Here is a 19,796-nt window from a genome sequence, read left to right on the forward strand (position 1 = left end):
AACACAATCAAAACAATTGATTCATGTGGCTCAAGGGAGAGGGGCGTTTGTAAGGGAAAAGGTCAGTTAGTTTTCAAAAGCACTAAATTTTATCTTTTCATCGCCATCTTTGTTATAAGAGCTGTCCCAGTTATCCGCTGCTGCTTAAAAAACTATCACCAAAATTAGGGCTTAAAACGATTTATCACTATCATATCTCATGCCCTGGGGACCAAGAACTTGAACGGGGCACAGCGCAGGAGACTCATCTTGCCTTGATATCTGGGGTCTCAGCTGGGATAACAGATGTCCGAGGGCGAGATGACCATCTTTTCTCTCTGTGTCAAGTGCAGTCTGCAGCCTGTTGTACAGCCTAAGAAAGGTTTTAAAATTTATTAATGTCTATAAACAACCTGAAGAAGAGTAAAGCTCCATGAGGTCTGAAAGTTATGAGACTAAAATTTGTATCTATCGATAAAGCTTTATTGGCACACAGCCACACACACTTGTTTAAATGTCTACTTTCTGTCTACTCTTTAAATGTCTATGTCCTGCAAAACATTTGCTCTCTGACCCTTTACAGAAAAATTTGCTACCCGCTCCTGTAAATGACCTCCACATGCGGCCATCGTAGGCTCAAGGCTTCAAGGGTGAGTATTCAGGACACAGGACAGGGAAGCCACCATTTTCTGAAGGCGTCTCCTGTTCTTCAAATCTTGTCAAAGAGAGTGTGACCTTTCATCTCTCTCACTTCAGCCTTTTTCCAAAAGAGGAGATTTTTGGAGGGCAGAGGGTATTTGTTGAATTATTTTTCCCTAAGTCGGTGATCATGTTCGCAGTTCCGGTTCAGTCATTAAAGTGATAACATCTCTTTGTCTTGATGTCAAACTTGGCGGGGAGCGGCGAAAGGCTAGTTCCATCTTACTTTCCTTTTTAGTTTGGAAATGAGGATCCAGTGGAGTACCGGGAATTTTAAAATTCTTATTGTTCTCCGTGTTCTGGACCTCCTTCTAATAAACTTTAAAACTTTGAGTTTCTGACCTTACCATAGGACATATTCATGATTCAACCAGATGTTTCCAAATGAGGGTAACTGATTCCTTTTTAATGAAGAAGTTACTGATCATTAAATAGGTCCCCTTGGCTTTCTACTTCATCCCATCATGATGAGATGGGTTTTTGTAGCTGGTCACCCTTTCATGTGTTCAGAGTGGAGGATGGGGTCTCGGTGTGAGTCTAGAAAGTGGGGGGTAGCTCCCTTTGACTGTTTCTCCCAAACACAATGCTTCTCCCCAAAGAAACAAAGGTCAAACCCCCTAGCAGTCCATCTGAGCCAACTGGTTCCGTATGAAAGCGAAGTCCACTGACCCAAACACAGGTGCTGCCCGCAGGCCTGGGGCAGATTCCTTCAGGTTTATGATTCTCTAACACTTGTACACTTATACACGGTTTTTAAATTGTTAGGTAAGAGGTTGGAAAAGATGGGCTTGCAGATTTTTGAAACTCATGTTTAAAGGTGGTTACAAATGACAGGTTGACATATTTTGGAAATTGGACTAGAATCTCGTTTGGAAAAAGTTAGCCTTTAATTTTTGCTCCTTTTGCCACCATTAAGGTTCATTGAGAAACTACCTTAAACTTTCCCCAAATGAGACAATTATGGCTTTAATCCCCCAAATTAGGGCTTAAAGCAATTTATTATTATCCTACCACATTAGTTAAGGAAGCTAATATTTGAGAGAGAATTTTATAGGTAGAAAAAGGTGGAGTATTTCCCTGAAGTAAACAAATAAGAAAAAGACTGGCTAAGTGGTCAGAGAACAAGTAAGTGGGTAACCCAAAAATAGAAATAAGTCTTTCTGGCTCCTGGATCAATGTCTAGATCACAGGCTGTGTTCTCCAAGGAACTAACATTTCATGTATAAGACATGGTGCTAGATGCTTGACATTCATTTCATTTGGTTCACATTCAAATTTGGTAAAGTAGTATCTACCATTTTATATTGAGAATCTGCTAAGAAAAAGTGCCACTACATGTAGATAGCAAAGTAACTTTTATACAAAGGTCTCAGAACTTAGTAGCAGCAGATAAACTTTTAGGAAGGAAAGCTGACTCAAAAGTGTAAGCTGTCGATATATTACGCTGTATCTCCATCTAACAAAATTATTTATGTTAAAGTTTCCTCACATGGAAAAAAGAAATTCCCCTCTTTCACTTATTCATTTTTGCATCTTCTCGTTCTTGTGTACCATCATTCTCTCCTTCACTAACAGACGTACTGGGCACCTTCCAGAAGACGGGTGCTGTCCCTGGCACCAGTGATTCAGTGGTGGGCAAAGCAGGCAGGACCCCTGCCCTGATGGAGCTTACATCCAAGTGGGGAAGGCAGATGAAAAGCTAGTAAATAAATGGACACATAAAAATATCATGATTGTTGAAAGATGGTACAAAGGGAAAGGTTAAGGGGTTGAAGTAGAGGAGAGAATGAGAGTTGGGATCTCCTCTAGGAAGGATGGTCAGGGAAGGCCTTTCTCTTGGTCAAGCCGTGACGTGAAGAGGTGGAGGATTTGGTGATGGGAAGCAGGAGGGAAGCAGCGTGGTCAACAGCACACGTCATGGCCAGCGTGGGGGGAGGACACACGTGGGGGAAGCATGGCGCGAAAAGGCCACGGGATCAAGTGTGAGATCCGGGCTGGAACGTACAGGGCCTCGTGGGCTCTGATATGGGGTTTGGATTGTATTTGAATTGCAAACAGAACCTTTAAGCAGGTTTTATACAGGGACCTATCACAGGCTTATTTACATTTTAAGACACTCTTGGTGCCTTGTGGACGCTGGCTTTGAGCAGAGCAGGTGTGGAGACCGGGAGTCAGGTTAGGAGGCTGTGCTGGTTGTGCAGGAGAGGAGAAGTGCCCTACAGACATGGCGGTGCTGCCAGTGGAAAGACGCACGTGAAATGGACACGTTTTAGATGCAGAATTGAGAAAAATTGCTTCTGGATTGGGCCTGGCGGCTTGAGATGAGGATGGAAAATGAGGATGACTTTCAGGTTCCTGGCCTGAGTAGCTGGGTAGGTGGTGGTGCCTGTCACCAAGGCAGGAGCATCGGGGGGGCAGGAGGGCCGGTTGGTGGGGGGGGGGTGTTGGATTGAGAGTTCGGGGTCCACGTGGTCGTCGGTAGAACACAAACTTGTCATTTTAGGCAACAGGAAACAGGGGCACAGAGGGAAGCTTTGGGCCTCGGATAGAAACTAGGATGAAGGTTTGAGTCAATGGAAACCAACGGCCTTCAATTCAGGGGAGTCAGTAAGACTGTCTGGGGAGAAAGTGTGGAGGAAGAACAGGGCCCTGAACTGCAGTGGTTAGAAGCTGGATAAAAGAGTTAGGATATTAAGCCCCTGAAAAATTGCTTCTTATAAGTGTTTGCACTGTTACTTCTGAGAGGCAGGAAGGTATGTTTGATTGAACATGTTTCTTGGTTCTGTGTCATTTCTGTTTCCATTTGAGTTGCATAGAATTACATGAATTTGCAAGTGAAAACTCCTTAGTGTAGAATTTTGGGGAGTTGCGTTGGGTTCAGGTTCCTACACTCAGGACTTGTGTTCAAATTTTAGTTCTGTCTCTTATAGTATAAATGAACCAGGGGAAGTTTCTTTATTAATCTGGAAATGTGATGACATATTACTGCCAGCCTCATACGGGTGCTCCGATTCCGTGAGAAAATTCAAGTTAGTGTGAGAACAGTGCCTGATGACTATATTACAGCTGCTGCAGCTAGTATTCCTGCTATTAGTAGTATTTGAGAAAACATCACTAATTAAAGCTGAATCTTCCCTCTTGATACTTTAAACATAATGTCATTCTATAGAATTGTTCAGGTACATGATATTTTTCCATTTTGACACCAGTTCATCCACTACTATGGTGCCTTTTTGATCTTGCTTAGTTTACAACTTTTTTTTTTTTTTTACCGTGAACATTTACTACCTTACGTATTAAATACACCCTCAGTTCACAGAAAATGAAAGTGTCAAGGTTATTTGAGAGGTAATAAGGGGTCACAAATGCCATGCTTCTCCTGTAAAACAGGTTACATGTGTAGGGTAATGTTCCCTTGGCAGCCACAAAACCCAGTGCTTCACAGTCATCTGAAGAAAATGCAGCTAATTCTTCAGATCTGAGCATATCCTAAAGGGTTGAAAAATCTTATCTTCATCAAAAAATTGCACAGATACATACATGTGCACGTATCATCTTATGTTATAGTTAGTTGTGCCTTCGTCCTGTCCCTCCCTGGCCTGGACTCCTAGAGGGTGCGGATAATACCCTACACGTTTTCATCTGCACGGTACTCTACACGGAGCCGTTTTCAACACTCTCTTGTTTCTGCTTCCAAGTTCTGCTTTTCTTATCCCAATCCAGGGTATTTTTGGCAAAAATGTCTAGCTGTCCTCCCAAACTTATGTTTATCCTCCTTGTCCATAGCATAGAGGTGTTGCTGGCAGGTAGATGCCCACCTGGAGACTACATTTTCCCGTTACCCCTCCCCCACTGTATCTGGCTGTGACAGTGTCACAAGTTGTTGTCAGTGGGATGGGTGGCAAAGTGATTACGTGCCACTTCCAGGCCAAGGCCTCAAGGACTGTGTGTGCCTTATCCATGCTTTCTTCGCCCTTCTGCCACTAAATGCTGGCAACGCCAAGGCCGGGGAACTGTGAAGCCTCAAGATGGAAAGGACCTGGTCCCTGAATGACTGTGTGGAGAAGATCAACGTCCAGCCCTGGAACACCACCTCGGATTGTCTTGTGAGGCCGAAATGAACGTTCACTGTGTCTGAGCCTTTACACATTTGAGGGTCCCTTTGATCCAGCAGGAAGGAGTAACCCTCACAGAGCGCTTAGCAGCAGGAAAGGGACTTCCAGCAAAACAGAGCTACGTCTTTGGAAGATAATTTTGGTGTTGCATGGTCCTTTGTTTCTTCCTGCCTACAGTCCAGAAAATGAACTTGTCTTTGTAAACAGGAAGAATAAGGGCACCCTGCGTAGCAAGTACCGCTCTTCCTCCATTCACGATGGGGCTGCGATGAACTCATCAGAAGTTCAAATATCGTAAGGCAGCATGCACTTAATACATCTAACCAACTGAACATCGTCACTTAGCCTAGCCCGGCTTTACTCTGCTCAGAACACTTACGTTCTAGTCTACGGTTGGACCAGATCATCGAACCCAAAGCCTAGGTTATAACAAACTGTGGATTATCTCGTGTAATTGATGGACTACGGTACTGAAAGTGAAAAACAGAGTGGTTGTGAGTGTATTGGTCGTTTACCCTGGTGATCTCGTGGCTGGAGCCATGGCCACCACTGCCCAGCATCTGGAGAGAGCCTCGTACAGCATGTCGCTAGCCTGGGACAATATCAAAACTCACAATGCGGAGTATGATTTCTAACGAGTGCTTATCGGTTTTGCACCATCGTAAAGTCAAAACAATCGTTCAGTTGAACCATCGTAAGTTGGGGACTGTGTGTAGCAGATATGATTCTGTGACCTTAGTTCAGGTGACCCCAAATTGTCACACTTCTTTATTTTCTGAAACTCACACGAAATCCAACCTACACACTTTATACCAGAAAGGGTGGAAAATTTAGTCCTCATCTCAGGGTTGCAAAAAAGTCCTGAGAGTCTTAGGCAGCCCAGCACCATCAGGAAGGATGCTGTGGTTATTCATTCATTTAACAACTAATGAAAGTTCACCTCTGCCCACGGGCTGGAGTAACAGGCCTCGTGGGACGTATGGTTTGGTGGTAGAGAGAGCAGTTAATCAAATAATCACCCAAACAATGTGACTGGTGCCGTGAAGAAGATGAAATTAATACTAGGAGAGCAATGGTAGGTTATTTGGTCAAATCAGAGAAGTAAAGGAATACTTTCCAAGGCAGGGATGATCGGTCCTACCTGCAGGATTGAAAGAATGTTGCCAGGTAGGTGAGAGTTTTTAAAGTAGAGGGGACACTGTATGCAAAATCTCTTACCCGGATAAAGCCATGGTAAACAGGAAGGTCTGAGCCAATGTCTGTACGACTAGGGCGAAGGGGATGGTGAAAAACTGGGTTGTAGGAGGAGTGGAAATTGAGGCCATGCAAAGCCATTGAGGTCCTCTTAAGCATTTTTCTTTTAATCCTAAATTCCCTGGAAAAATATTGACAGGAAAGGGGCGGGGGGGGGGGGGGACGCTGATGCCCAAGATACAATTTCATTTAGAAGAGACGTCGCTGAATACAGAGTGGAGAATAAATCGGTGCATGGGAAATAAGGTTAGAGCAGATGTAGGCAGAGCTTTTGGGAGGTCATTTTAATTGTTTATTCAAGAAGTGGTAGTCACTTGGCTGGTGGCGTAGATGGAGAGAAATTGAGAAATTTAAGATCTACTTAGGAAATCATATGGAGAGAAGTCAGTGATAGATGGGGGGGAAGTGACTTCAAGAATGACACTGAAGTTTCTGTTTTCACAACAGGATGGCTGGTGGGGCCACACATTGAGGTAGGAAACTCTAGAATGGAATCGTATTTGGGGGAGAAAGCTTCTGTGTCAGACTCTCATCTTCTCTTTCCCACGGGTTATCCCCATTGTGCCCACCGGGTGTTCTCTAAGCCTGTGAGGCCCCTTCAATTCTCGCTGTACCCCCAGAGTTCTAATTATTTTGCCAGGATCCCTCAATGACATCTTGGGACACAGCCTATTATAACGACGTGGCAGAGAGTAAAGCATCCAAAAGTCAGGGTAAGAGATAAACCAAAGGCCAGCCTGTAGGGAAAGCTGAGTGCGGGTCTCTTACACACGTGACTCGCGAAGTCACAGACCCCTGTCTCTCTCCTTACTCCCCTGAGAAAGCTGGCTTCTCAGAAATCACATTTGCACTAGGAAGTACTTTGCACAACTCAGTGGCCCAAAGGGCAGGTTTTCTCACCCTTCTTGTTCTCGGAAACAGCAGCTACAATGCTTTGAGGTAGGCAATCTTGCAACCACCACAGCTTTCTGTTCATCAGTTTGCTGGACACACATAGGACTTCAATGTCTACGGCATCACCCTAGCTCCTCCCGGGCAACCACCCCAGACGACACGTGGCGTGAAGCCCTCCATGTGTTCCCTGACCGTCCTACTGCAGCAGGGGCTGCAGGGAGAGAGACTGGACCACAAGATTCCCCAGGGGAGGTGGCCTCAGGTCTCTCCACCAGTGGGCCTTATTCGAGCAAAAAAAATGCTTTATGAGAAATTATGTTTTCCAAATTTTGAAAAGTCATACAGGAGTCCACCACCCTCATAATAGCAAGTGGGGACTTCCCTGGCGGTCCAGTGGTTAAGACCCCTGTGCTTCCACTGCAGGTGGCGTGGGCTTGATCTCTGGTTGGGGAACTAAGATCCCACATGCTGTGAGGCTTGGCCAAAAAAAAAAAAATAGCGTGTTACATGTCACGTGTTCAACCTAAAGACGTCTTCAAACTCCTGTCCAACTGAGACCAGCATAATCAGAGCTCGCATGTTAAATGCAAACAAATCGGAGTAGAGAATGAGTCTTTTTTAATGAAGTGTTCTTAATTGAGCTATAGTTGATTTACAATGTTGTGTTAGTTTCAGGTGTACAGCAAAATGATTCAGTTTGTGCATATGTATATTTATTCTTTTTCAGATTCTTTTCCATTATAGGTTATTACAAGATATTGAGTACAGTTTCCTGTGTCCTACAGTAGGTCCTCGTTTTCTTCTTTAATGTGTTTTACTCATTGGGCAAAGTGATACGCAGTGATTTTAAGATGCCAGGAGCATGTTCAAGTTGAGACTTGCAGCAGATGGAAGCTCCAGGAGGACATTACATCAAATGCACACATTCTCTCATGTGCTTGGCCCTTGTTTTGTTTAATTCAGCTCTACGGGATCCCATCCATTGCTCCTCTAACACTATTTCCTCCGTGACTTTATGTGACAAGCTTGGGACATCTGCGTGTCCAGATTCTTTGACATTTTGAGATTTGCTGTGAGCTTTTTTTAAAAAAATATTTATTTATTTAAAATTTTCAGCTGCAATGGGTCTCTGTTGCAGTACACAGGATCTTTGTTGCGGCACGCGGGATCTTTCATTGCTGCGTGCAGACTTCTCTCTAGTTGTGGCGTGCGGGTTTTCTCTTCTCTAGTTGTGGCACGGGGGCTCCAGGGCTCATGGGCTCTATAGTTTGCAGCACGCAGGTTCTCTAGTTGAGGTCACAGGCTCAGTAGTTGTGGTGTGTGGGCTTAATTGCACTGCAGCATGTGGGATCTTAGTTCCCCGAGCAGGGGTGGAACCAGCATCCCCTGCGTTGCAGGATGGATTCTTTACCACTGGACCACCAGGGAAGTCCCTGCTGCGAGCTTTTTGAAAGAACTTTTTTTGTTTTTTACCATCCATTATTTATTTGGATTAATTTCAAGCTGGATTCAGAAATTTTAACTTGAGACTGTGTAGTTTGCAGTATTTATAACACTGTCTACTCATTTATTTATTGATGCTACCCTACTGTTCCACAGGGCTTGTCAAACCACTGCATGATTCAAAGATGGACTTTTAAAAAGTTTTTATTTTGTATCGGAGGTTAGTTGATTAACAGTGATGTGTTAGTTACAGGTGTACAGCAAAGGGATTCAGTTATACTCATACAAATATCCATCCTTTTTCAAATTCTTTTCTCATGTAGACTGTTACAGAGTATCGAGCTGCATTCCTTGTTCCGTACGGTGGGTCCTTGTTTATTATCTATTTTAAAGATAGTGCAGACTTTTAGAACTTTTTTTATGGGAAAATAGGTACATGCAGACTACTGTTTAACAACATTTTCAAACAATAAGGGCTACCAAGAAAGGAAGCTTTGCTTTTACATGAAGCTGATGACGAGGCGTTTGAGGCTGACGGGACGCGTGATGGGAAATGGCACCCAGAGGTAAAGCCGCGCACGTGGGTGGGCAGGCCGCGGCTGCGTGGACCTGGGATGAGGGAGGCAGCAGGCACAGCTCAGGTGGAGCCAAGTGTGCAGCATCTCCTGTTTTTTATTTTCTCTCTTGTTGAAAAAATCATGACACTTAGTATTGTTGTGAAAACTAAATGAATCGAGTGGGCGCCCCGTGCATGGCTTGGCGTGAACGTGCTGGGCTATAGGTAAGGCATATACTATAGACCATGTGTAGAGTCTCTGTGTCACACGATCATAGCTTCCAACATTATATCTCCTCGTAGCATTTGGAAGCCAGTTCATCTCCTGTGCTGTACTTTCTACCTGTCGTATTATGCATCTAGCTAGGTCACTGGAATAGCCCAGAAAAGGAAGCCCACCCATTGCCAGCAGCCAGTGCAATAAGAGGTGGAGAGAGAGAGAGAGGGAGAGGGCGAGGGAGATCACAGCATCCTGCAGCCTTCTAAGGAACCAACCAGTGTTGCACGTGGCTTGTCATCAGTCGTGGTGCTGAAGTAAAGCACACACGCCTCAGTTCAGACCTTGTGCAACAAGAAGGATGCGGAATCCGCCGACGACCCGGCCAGAGTGGAATGTTCTCTTAGTGTATGAAAAGCTACAAGAGTTTCTTACTGAGGCAGATGTGGATTAAAGTAATCGTATATTCCTCCTGCCACAGCTCAGCTCTTTCAATGTGTTTCATTGATCTTAAGACACACATTTTATAAAATGTATTTTGACATCTGAAATCAGCGTACATCTTGCCATCCACGGTATCTTTAAGCAAATTAACAGTTCAGCTGTAGCTCTTTCACCTCCTCTCCTTCTGCTTCCCAGGATGAGGTGTGGAAGATTCTGGTGAGCTCAGGTCCTCGGGGTGCCCCCCTTCCCTCCTTCGGGTCTCTCCTCCTCTGTTTGTCGGGGCTGGAACGAGGAGCAGGATGTATGCTGTATCATGTATGCTTTTAGTTGTAACCGAGTGTGTTAACACCATTCACCGAAAGCTTGTTTAATTAATTCGCTTCTCGCAGCAACACGAAGGCAGTATTACTAGCTCCACGTTAGAGAGATTCCATCATTGCTGGAAGCAGGATTCAACCCTGTTTCTTGGCCACTAGGCAGAATCTCTTTTTCTTTTGCACATCCGTGTTGAATTCCTTACAGCAGCTAGAAGTGATGTGTGGGGATCTGTGGACCAGGGTTGCCGGGAGTCACCTGGAGAGTTGGGGTTCCAATGCTCAGGAAGAGGGAAGCGGGCCCAGGCCTGAGCTCGTCATGTGTCACAGAACTCGGAAGTCAGGTAGAGGACGGGCCCACATGGCAGTCACCGAGGCTAAGCCAGTGAAGGTCGGCGAAAATCAGTAGATAATGGTGTTTTGGAAGTTGACCAAAGGCAAGCGTTGGAGGAGAGGCTGACAGCACTTAATGCTGCTGTGTCACTAAGATGAGAAGTCAGTGAAGGTATCGGATCTGGCGATGCGGGTGTCATTGGCAAGGACGCCCCAGTAGCTCCTGTACGTCTCAGGATAAAGAGATCAGTGTCCCAGAACCTACAAGGCCTGGCAGGGTTTGACTATCACCTCCCTCTGAGCCAGATCTTTATTTTCTTCTTCATGTATGACTTGTTTTTTAATTCACGTAGAATTGACATATAACATTGTATGAGTTTAAGGTGTACCACAGTGATGACTGGATACATTTATGTACTGTGATATAATATATAACATATGTAAATATAAGGCTCTGCCTCTCTCTCTGGCTGCCTCACATGCCTCTTTCTGTGCCTGGGACACACACTCCTTCTTTAAATACACGGTTCTTTCTGCCTGGAATACTCTTTCTTTCTCCCCATGCTCATTTAACTTCTGCTGTATTTTCCGGTCTAGCTTCATAGCTTTTTATTTCAGGCAAACTTCCTTGACCTCATGACTAGACCAAAAACCTTAGTATGTACTTAAATTATAACAGCAAGTATTTTGTGTGTGCTACTTCACTATTATCTTCCACTAAAGGATATTCCATCAGGGCAGGGAGCACGTCTTTTTTTGTTCACCATTTTTTCTTCATTTTAGTAAAAATGACTGTCTTATATTAGGAGATGACTATATATTTGTGGATTAATAAGTGGATAGCATCCACTTCTGCAGTTCATCTCATGTAATCAGTTTCTATCTGGATGTAACTCTTACTATGTGTAACAAAAAATCTGGGAAATGATGATTAATTGAAAGAAAATATTTAAAATTTAAAAATATTACCGCTTTAAAAAGTCTATCATAAGTCAAACAGCTATGATTATTTTGAAATTTACTGATGAAACTTTGAGATTGTTTTGGAGTGTTTCAACCACTCAGGAAGGACCCAGCTCTTTATTATTTTATATATAAACCCTGATGTCACTTTCTGGTCCTTTCCAGCCTTAAAAAATGCCATTTACCAGCCGTCTGCCCAGTCCCTCTCTCTCAGGGTCAGTGAGCGTGGGTCATACCAGCGTCACAAGTGCTCCTTCTGTTTCTATGCGGTTCGCTGCTGCTGCTTGTCTAGGGCTCTGCGGGGCCCATGTGTGATAAGGTAGAGATGTCCTCGGGCGCCCTGTGCGGAGGCCAGCTGCTCCCCAGACTCCCGCCTCCATGTCCAGGTGTCCACCATCAAAGGGGGGCTGGGCTCTGTCCCCCAACAAGCTGCGAGGGCCTTCCTTCCTGCCTTTGACTCCTGGGAGCCGCCACCTCCATTCTGAGGCACCTGTTCACCCAGAGCCACTCTCTACATCAGGCCCTATTTCTTACTTTCATAGTATCCCATATACATTTTGTTACCCCAAAGTCTAATATTTCCGGTTGACACTAAACTCAATTTTAACGCTGTACAACAAAACACATAATCCAACTCATTTTTTGTTCATTAATCTCAGTATTCCTTGGGTAGAATGTCTCTGGCCAGCTGCCTGACATGAAATTGAGTCCCTTAATTTCTGACTATTTTTTCAAAGCTGTGATCTGCAAAGCCCTTTTTAAAATGTCTCTTTGAAGCTTCTAACTCCCTCGTTAGCTTGTTCAAAAGTATATTTTCTTGACTTAACTTCCTTTTAAAAGATGGTATGTCACACAGTGTTTTCCTGGCCTCTAGTTTTACCAGATATCCTGTCATAATAGCAAGCTAGCAGAACACAAGTATTCGCTTAAAGATACTCAAAGCTAACCACCAAATAGATTTATATTGCAAATGTATTTTAAGAAATAGGCCGAGGAGATGAGAACTAAAATTTGTGACCTCTGACACATACTTCTGAGGCTTACCTCCTCAAGACTAGTGCTGACATGCCCTCCTGTTTTATTTAAAACACATTTGCAAAAAGAGAACAATATCATTTTTATGACATCAAGTTCTGCCTTTTTGAGATTAAGCTTTATGAAAGTACAAAGTAAAAAAGATTGGAGAAAGAGGTGAGAAAAATGAAAGAAGACAGTAAGGTACATGAGGAAAGTAAGCTGAAACTTGGGGATGGTTTCAAAATGTAGCTTGTTTACTTCCCAGCTGTGGACCTTGGACAAATCACCGAACCTCTCTGAACGTCATAGGTAACATGAGGAATTGTCCACCTCATTAGCTGCCTCAAGGGTTCTTGTACAAATTGGATTATGCAATTAAAGCGCTCGCATATTCCTGGACATGGTAAGAACCTAATAAATTAGCTACTATAATAATTGTATATAGAGAGATCATTGGAGAGTGATGAAATAAATATGGTAAAATGATAAAAATTGTTGGATGCAGCTGGAGAGTATACAGATATTCATCGTAAGTTTCTTTAAATTTCTCTCCATGTATGAATACGTTCATAATAAAAAGGTTGGAGAGATAAAAAAAAAAATTGTATAAAATCAGAATCATGATAAGAATCTCATTATAATGTTACTGTTCAGATATTAAGATGTAGGATTATTTTCATTTGCACCAAGGGGGTTGCAAATTTGGCTCTGTAATTCCTAGCAGCCAAAGTAAGAGTAAAACAAGAAAGGTTGCAAACATCAAAAGATTCATATTCTTAAATGCAAGAGTCCTGCAACAGTGCTTCCTAACCAGGTTGATGCAAGCGCTGTGTTTGTCTCCAAGTTCCCTCAGCATTACCTGTACTCCAAATAATAACGCCTTGTACATGTGCACAGGATTTTTCAATGAGTTTAAATGGCCCTTCTTTCCCTCATCAGCAGCACCAAGAATATCTCAAGTCACAGATGTAGTACTTTTTTGAAGCAGGCTTTGCTGCAGTAGAAGTGAGTTTCCAATTCCATTGCTGGCCCCTCAAGGATATCTGTGAAAGATTTGGGGCAAACCTGTGAAGCTCTCTGAGATTGCTTTGCATAGGAAATGGCTGGATGCTAAAACTGTTGTGTTGCTGGGTTTTGAATGCCCTCATGGTAAATGATACTGGCTGTCCAAAATAACCAGATAGGTAGTTGTTTTTTCATTCATTTGGTCATTTTAAAACACATACAGGTATTTTTTTTTTTTTTTTTTTTTACTAATTCAATTAGTGTGTCATCTTGCCATTATGTTATAACCATGCTGACTCTGTTTCATCATCTTTTAGGTGAGAATCTTTTGGATTTTTCAGGGGGGATATGTTCTTTTTTAGTTATAATGAATACTGCATGGGAGTGCTATTTGGGTACTAAAAGCACATCTTCCTTGAAGGGAAAATTTTTTAAAAGGCCTGCTAACTCAGTCTGATTACTTGAATTAAGGAAGTAAGATGCCTTTGCAGTGACTTTGAACAACTTTCTTGACTTCCTGCAAAGAGGACCCTTTACAGCATTTTGGAGAAGTTGGTAAAACCGAATCTGACATCACTACCTAGTAGCAAGTGGTTTGTTCTTAGGGTAGCAGAGGAGGAAATCGCTCCGTCTGATAAGACACCAGTAAAGAGTATGCATTTATTTCTTTTCTTTTTGATTCAGTTTTACAGGCAAACATTTTTACGGAGATAACCATTATTTTGCCTTTCAGAAGGACGCATGCTGTTTCACAGGAATACGGCTGATTTCCAGATATGACCATGTATTTGTGGCTTAAACTTTTGGCATTTGGCTTTGCCTTTCTGGACACCGCAAGATTGGCTACAGGTAAGTACAAGGAAGTTCATATTTCTGTAGTTATTTTTTGGTGTGTGTGTGGAAGGCCGTTGGTTTGAAATAGCCATAAAAATAAGTCAAGTACCGGTGACTGGAGGTGAGGAGGCCCTCTGTAAAACGGTCAAGGTTATTGTGCACCAGAGAGATATGGCTTGCTAAGTGACAGAATACATTGTTTCTGTTTAAAAAGGCATACGTTTGGCCAAAAAAAAAAAATCACAATTTAAAAGGCAAACATTTTCTCTCTGTATCTTGGTTTACAAACTGTTCAAGGATATTACAAAAGCAGCATTGTGACTTAACCCTCAAAATATACAAACACAAGTTTATGAAAGTCTGAGGAAATTTTAATGACAAAAGAAGTGCATTTTTGTCTTTTTAATAAAAAATGAACTTTAAAAAATCATAATGTGGCTTTACTTGCACTCAAGCCACTCCCTCTTTTCGGACCAGGCGTTTGCTTCCTCAAATTTTGATTATGACCGAAATATTGTGTTGAATACTTAGTTGTTACAGTAGTTTAAAATAACACACTTGGATATTGAATTAAATATTAACTTTTTGAAAATTCTTATCACAGGATGAATTTTAAATCAAACTTTTGGTTCCTTACAATCGTTTTAATGACTATTTGCTTTGAAAATTCGTATGGGGCCCCCGCCCTTCCGGGGTGATGGGTAAATAGTAGAGCCTTGATGAGATAAAAATACTTAAACGCTTAAGAATCATGCAAATGCTGCCTTCTTTAGGAAAATGCAACTAATTGGATTTCTGGTAACTTTTCAAGTTTGAGATCTTTGTGCACTTATGGTTCATTTAATGGACATTTCTTGAACGGTTTCATTTTGGGTCATGAGTACATTTTGGTTGATATTTAACATTATTCCTTATGGTATAAAATATAAACGCAATTTTTTATTATTGAATGGATACTTTGGTATCCATTCAATAATATGGTATTTTTGTAGATTTTCAAATAAGTAAAAAAAAAAAAAAAACAGGAAAAATATTTTTAAAAATCTTGCTTATTGTAATTCATTTTGAAATCTTTTTTTGACTTTCTGCCGCTCTCCTTTTCTCTAAAAGGCAGGGCAGTAGCTACCTTCTGGGCATGCCACCTTGTTAATTTACATTTTGTGTAACCTAGGACAGTAGAAAGCAGTGTGGATAGTGGGGTTTTTTGTTGTTTTGTTTTCTTTAACTGCAAAAATGAATTAAACATTTTTTATATAGGTATAGCATTTTGCCTTAGTACAGAAAATGTTTATCAAGTTACCATGCCTATAACGTTGGTTATAATAATAAAAAACCACATATTATAAAGAATCATAATTTTAATAAGATAATAATATGTGTATTCTCATAAGTCAGAGTAAACTTCCATTAAAAATTCCCACTGAAGACCTGTTGCAAAACATTTGTAAATGAGCATAAAGAAATACTGAAATATTTTGTAGGCCACAGAGCAAACCACCATAAAATTTCAACACAGTCTATTAAGGATTTTTGCCATAAGAAACATCTTTGAATTTTTAATCAAAATAAGAGGGTACAACGATCTAGAAACCTTTAAACCCATTTTTCTGAATAGTTTATACCATAAATAAATGGATAGATATAGATTTATTTTGAAAGACCAAGTTTAACTTCAACTACTTACATAAATATTCAGAGCTAACATTTTCTAGTCTTCTGTACTTTGTTTTGGAAAAATATATATAGATATAATTATCTAGGTGTGCAAATCTTGTTTATCATAGTTTGAAGTCCCCCAAGAGATTTTGTGATTCACTGTATAATTTTGGAAATTGTTAATTCTTTAAATGATGTATTTTTCTTTATTAGCAACCTATGAGCTGGATTCTATATTTCACTTTAATGTGTTAAATTGAGTTTAGTGTTTATAGGAGATATTAGACATCAAATTTATGTTGTGAATTCTAAAAGCATAAAGAAATAGAGCCAAATGGAGAGAGACATCGATGGATAAATCATTGCACAACTCAGATGTGTTGTTTAATCTCTCAAATACAAATATGGGCAAAGTGAAACTTTGCCAGAGCAAGAACAATGCAGGGTTGAGTTTTGTGACACAAAAGTCCAATCTCTTTGCTCGTGCCTCTTTGCCATGATAACCGGAAACCGACACTTTGTTTAAAATTTCTAAATAATTCTGGGGGACAGAGATGGTTTCAAAAATGCAGGTAGGGATGAGTGATTTCTGGCTCTAAGAAAGCAGTGCAGGCAAATCTGGTGCTTTACACCATACCAGCTTTACTCACATATGTGAGTTATGTGACTTATGAGTCATAACGGTTAAGAGTCATTTCCTGGACATAATTTTTCATTTTTCCATCTGCATAAAAAAGAAATAGCTCATGTTACAAACATGTATCTTGCTTTGCACATTGCAGGCGTTCAATACTAATTATGAATTGAATTTGACTGGCAATCCTATTAACTTCTAAATACAATGCAGAGATTTGTGTATGGGGGTGTATGATTATGTACTGATTTTTTGGAAAGTATTCTCCTAATGCAAATCTGCCTGGGATTGTTATCATTGCTAGACTTTTTTTTTTTTAATTTTATTTATTTATTATTTTTGGGGGGGCACACCAAGTTCAATCATCTGTTTTTATACACGTATCCCCGTATTCCCTCTCTCCCTTGATCCCCCCCACCCTCCCTCGAGTCCCCCCCACCCTCCCCGTCCCAGTCCTCTAAGGCATCTTCCATCCTCAAGTTGAACTCCCTTTGTTATACAACAACTTCTCACTGGCTATCTACTTTACAGTTGGTAGTATATATATGTCTGTGCTACTCTCTTGCTTCGTCTCAGCTTCCCCTTCACCCCCCACCCCCCCCAAACCTCGAGTTCTCCAGTCCATTCTCTGCACCTGCGTCCTTGTTCTTGTCCCTGAGTTCATCAGTACCATTTTTAGATTCCGTATATGTGAGTTAGCATACAATATTTGTCTTTCTCTTTCTGGCTTACTTCACTCTGTATGACAGACTGTAGGTCTATCCACCTCATTACATATAGCTCCACATTGCTAGACTTTGAAATGCCTTTTGTTAGAGGAAAAATAAGGTGAGGTTAGGGGTCTGCCTTCCTTTTCTTCCCTTGCTCTACGTGACAGGGTTGTGTAGCGCAGGGTCAGAGCCCTCAGGTTTGAGCTGGGTCTTTGCCCTCTCTGGGGCTACTTGGTATCCTTTTACCAGTGACAATTAACTAGTGTAAGAATATAGATATTTCTACACTCTTTGTCTACATACACATATGCACACATAAATATAGACAGACTAGTTATAAATGTGTGAGCGATATATACAATATATGTGAGTTATATAATACACATTAAAACATATATATATATAGGTCTGTCTATCATCTTTCTACTGATTCTCCAAATTTGTCTACTTTTAAATATTGGGGTTCCACCGGCCTCAGTCCTTGCCAGTTTTATTCTTATTTCCTAAATTCAGAGTTCCTTACCATCACCTACTATATACTGATGATCCAATTCTCCATCTCCAGACTCACCCCTCACAGGTGGCACCTACCTCCCTTCCTAAATTTAATCTTGTTTTAATGTGCTGTGTTTTTGGAAGAGAGAGAAAGAGAGAATCTGAAATGTATATTTAAATGCTCTGCAAGTCCTATCATTTTACTTTGTAATGATCTCTAAAATCTTTCCCCCTTTCACCTCCTTTGTCATCCCTTTAATTCACAGCTTTATCACTTTTTACCTGCAGTTTTGTAGTTGTTTAGTAATCTGTCCATTTCTTTTCACATACTGCAGCTTAAATATACAAAATACAAGAGGAAAAAATCCTCCGGCATCTTCCTATTGCCTTGGTTTACATTCTAAACTTTTGCCAGAACAACTGAGTCCACCAGTGAGCTAGGAGCAGGGCAGGAGCTGGGCAGAGACTTTTTTTTTTCCTTTTAGATTGACTAAAATAGAACAAGCAGGAGGTAGTTTCAATACCCTGCTTCTCTACACTTCCTCAAGACCTCTAAGGCGCTGAGCAAATCCGATTTCCCTTCTAAAATTCTCTTTCATCACTCTCGCTACAAAATATCTCCACTGAAATTGGATACTTTTTATCACTTTACCTTGTCATTTTCACCTACTATTTTAATCTGCTGTTGTTGGCCCTGTTATTTACCAATAGCAGCATTACTGCCATTGTAACCTGCATGACAGCAGAAATCATCTTATGCCTTTTTTCTATCATCTGTGCTGCATTTCTTACCAGACACTGAAAAAGTAATGGGTGTTTTTTGAGAAAACTGCAAATTATAATAATGAAGAAGGGTGACAAGAACATTTTCAGAGAGAAAGGACAGAGAGGGGAAGAACATGAGATTAAAAAAACCAGCCAGAGGCAAAGTGGGGAAGGATGGAGGCAGTTTGATAAATTGGACAATTTTATTGATTAAATAAAATCATTTTAGATCTGGATCTTTACAGGTTTTGCCCCCCCCCCCCCCCCCCCCGCCTTCTTTCATCTCCTTGTTTCACCTTTTATCTGGAAAGAGCCTTCTGATTTCTTAAAAATCCATAGTTCAAGAATGTTGTTCCTAAATTTTCCTTGACCTACGCTTTGGACATTCATGCTAGTGACATTTCATTGGATAGGTCAGTTTTGTTCTTCAGATCCAGACTTCCAGGGGAAGAAAAGTGAGGACTGGGGAGAGAGGGACTCATGAAGCAGGGGGACAAGACGCCCGGCGTCAGATCCAGCCCTTGCAGGCACTGGCGTGAGCAGCACTTGACCTGGTGCCCTGGGACTGTCTCCAAGGGCAGATGGAAGATTCCTCACCCTGCCCGTTGCATTGTGTGCACACAGAAAGCTCGTGGGAGTCTGAGCATCATTTCTTACTAGATAATGTGGTAAAGAATTTCAATCTGAGCAGGTAAAAAGCAGAGATCTGTAGTCGGGTTGATTAAGGTTGTTAAAAGCAGTGTTAACGTTACGAGGTTTTGCTTTCAGACCATGTGTATGTGAGCTACTGGTGCAGAGAAAGAAATCTGTCCTCACTGCAGATCTTTGATCTTTTTCAGTCATCTTATAAGTCTGTGGGAATTGTTAGACAGGAGAAAAGACAATGGAAATTTAACTTAACCTCAGTTTAAACTTAATTTCAATCTTGTCTAAATAGTTTTGTCAGCACAAGACACCCAACCACATACCCGTTTCCTATCCCCAAAGAATTAGTGTTATGATTTTTGCATGCATAAAGATGGTAGTCTTGTAAGCAACAAGCTACTGTATAGCACAGGGAATTACACTCAATACCTTGTAATAACCTATAATGGAAAATAATCTGAAAAAAAATATGTAACTGAATCACTTTGTTGTACACCTGAAACTAACACAGTAATGAAATCAACTATACTTCAATTAAAAAAAAGATAGTAGTCTTATGGAAGGATAAAGAAATGAAATATTACAGGCTAGTCATTTAGCAATATCATGTGATATCTATTTCTACATAATCCTGAAACATACAGAAGTAAACATTGATTATTAGGTTTTGTGTACAGGCCTCTAATCAATATTTAGGTAAAAAAATATTTAATTATTGCCTAAAATCTTTAATATGCATTCCTTTAATGTGCATACGTCAATATGTTACTTCAACTTCAGTCTCTCAGGAGTCTGGGGAATGGCTATTGCAAGCAGAGTATTGT

The 19,796-nt window shown here is 41.2% G+C and overlaps 1 protein-coding gene across 2 annotated transcripts in view; it reads left to right on the top strand.

Moving 5' to 3' along the window:
• Positions 1 to 13,806: 13,806 nt before the first annotated feature.
• The window catches only part of PTPRC (protein tyrosine phosphatase receptor type C), a 118,478-nt gene continuing 112,488 nt past the window's right edge, over positions 13,807 to 19,796 (top strand). For both annotated transcript variants that reach the window (XM_057728488.1, XM_057728490.1), the window contains exons 1-2: positions 13,807 to 13,885; positions 13,967 to 14,082. In XM_057728488.1, coding sequence (XP_057584471.1) covers positions 14,010 to 14,082 — 73 coding nt within the window. In that variant the 5' untranslated portion in view covers positions 13,807 to 13,885; positions 13,967 to 14,009. The remainder of the gene's footprint in view (positions 13,886 to 13,966; positions 14,083 to 19,796) is intronic.

The sequence above is a fragment of the Hippopotamus amphibius genome, chromosome 3 (genome assembly GCF_030028045.1).
Source record: "Hippopotamus amphibius kiboko isolate mHipAmp2 chromosome 3, mHipAmp2.hap2, whole genome shotgun sequence".
Lineage (NCBI taxonomy): Eukaryota > Metazoa > Chordata > Mammalia > Artiodactyla > Hippopotamidae > Hippopotamus > Hippopotamus amphibius.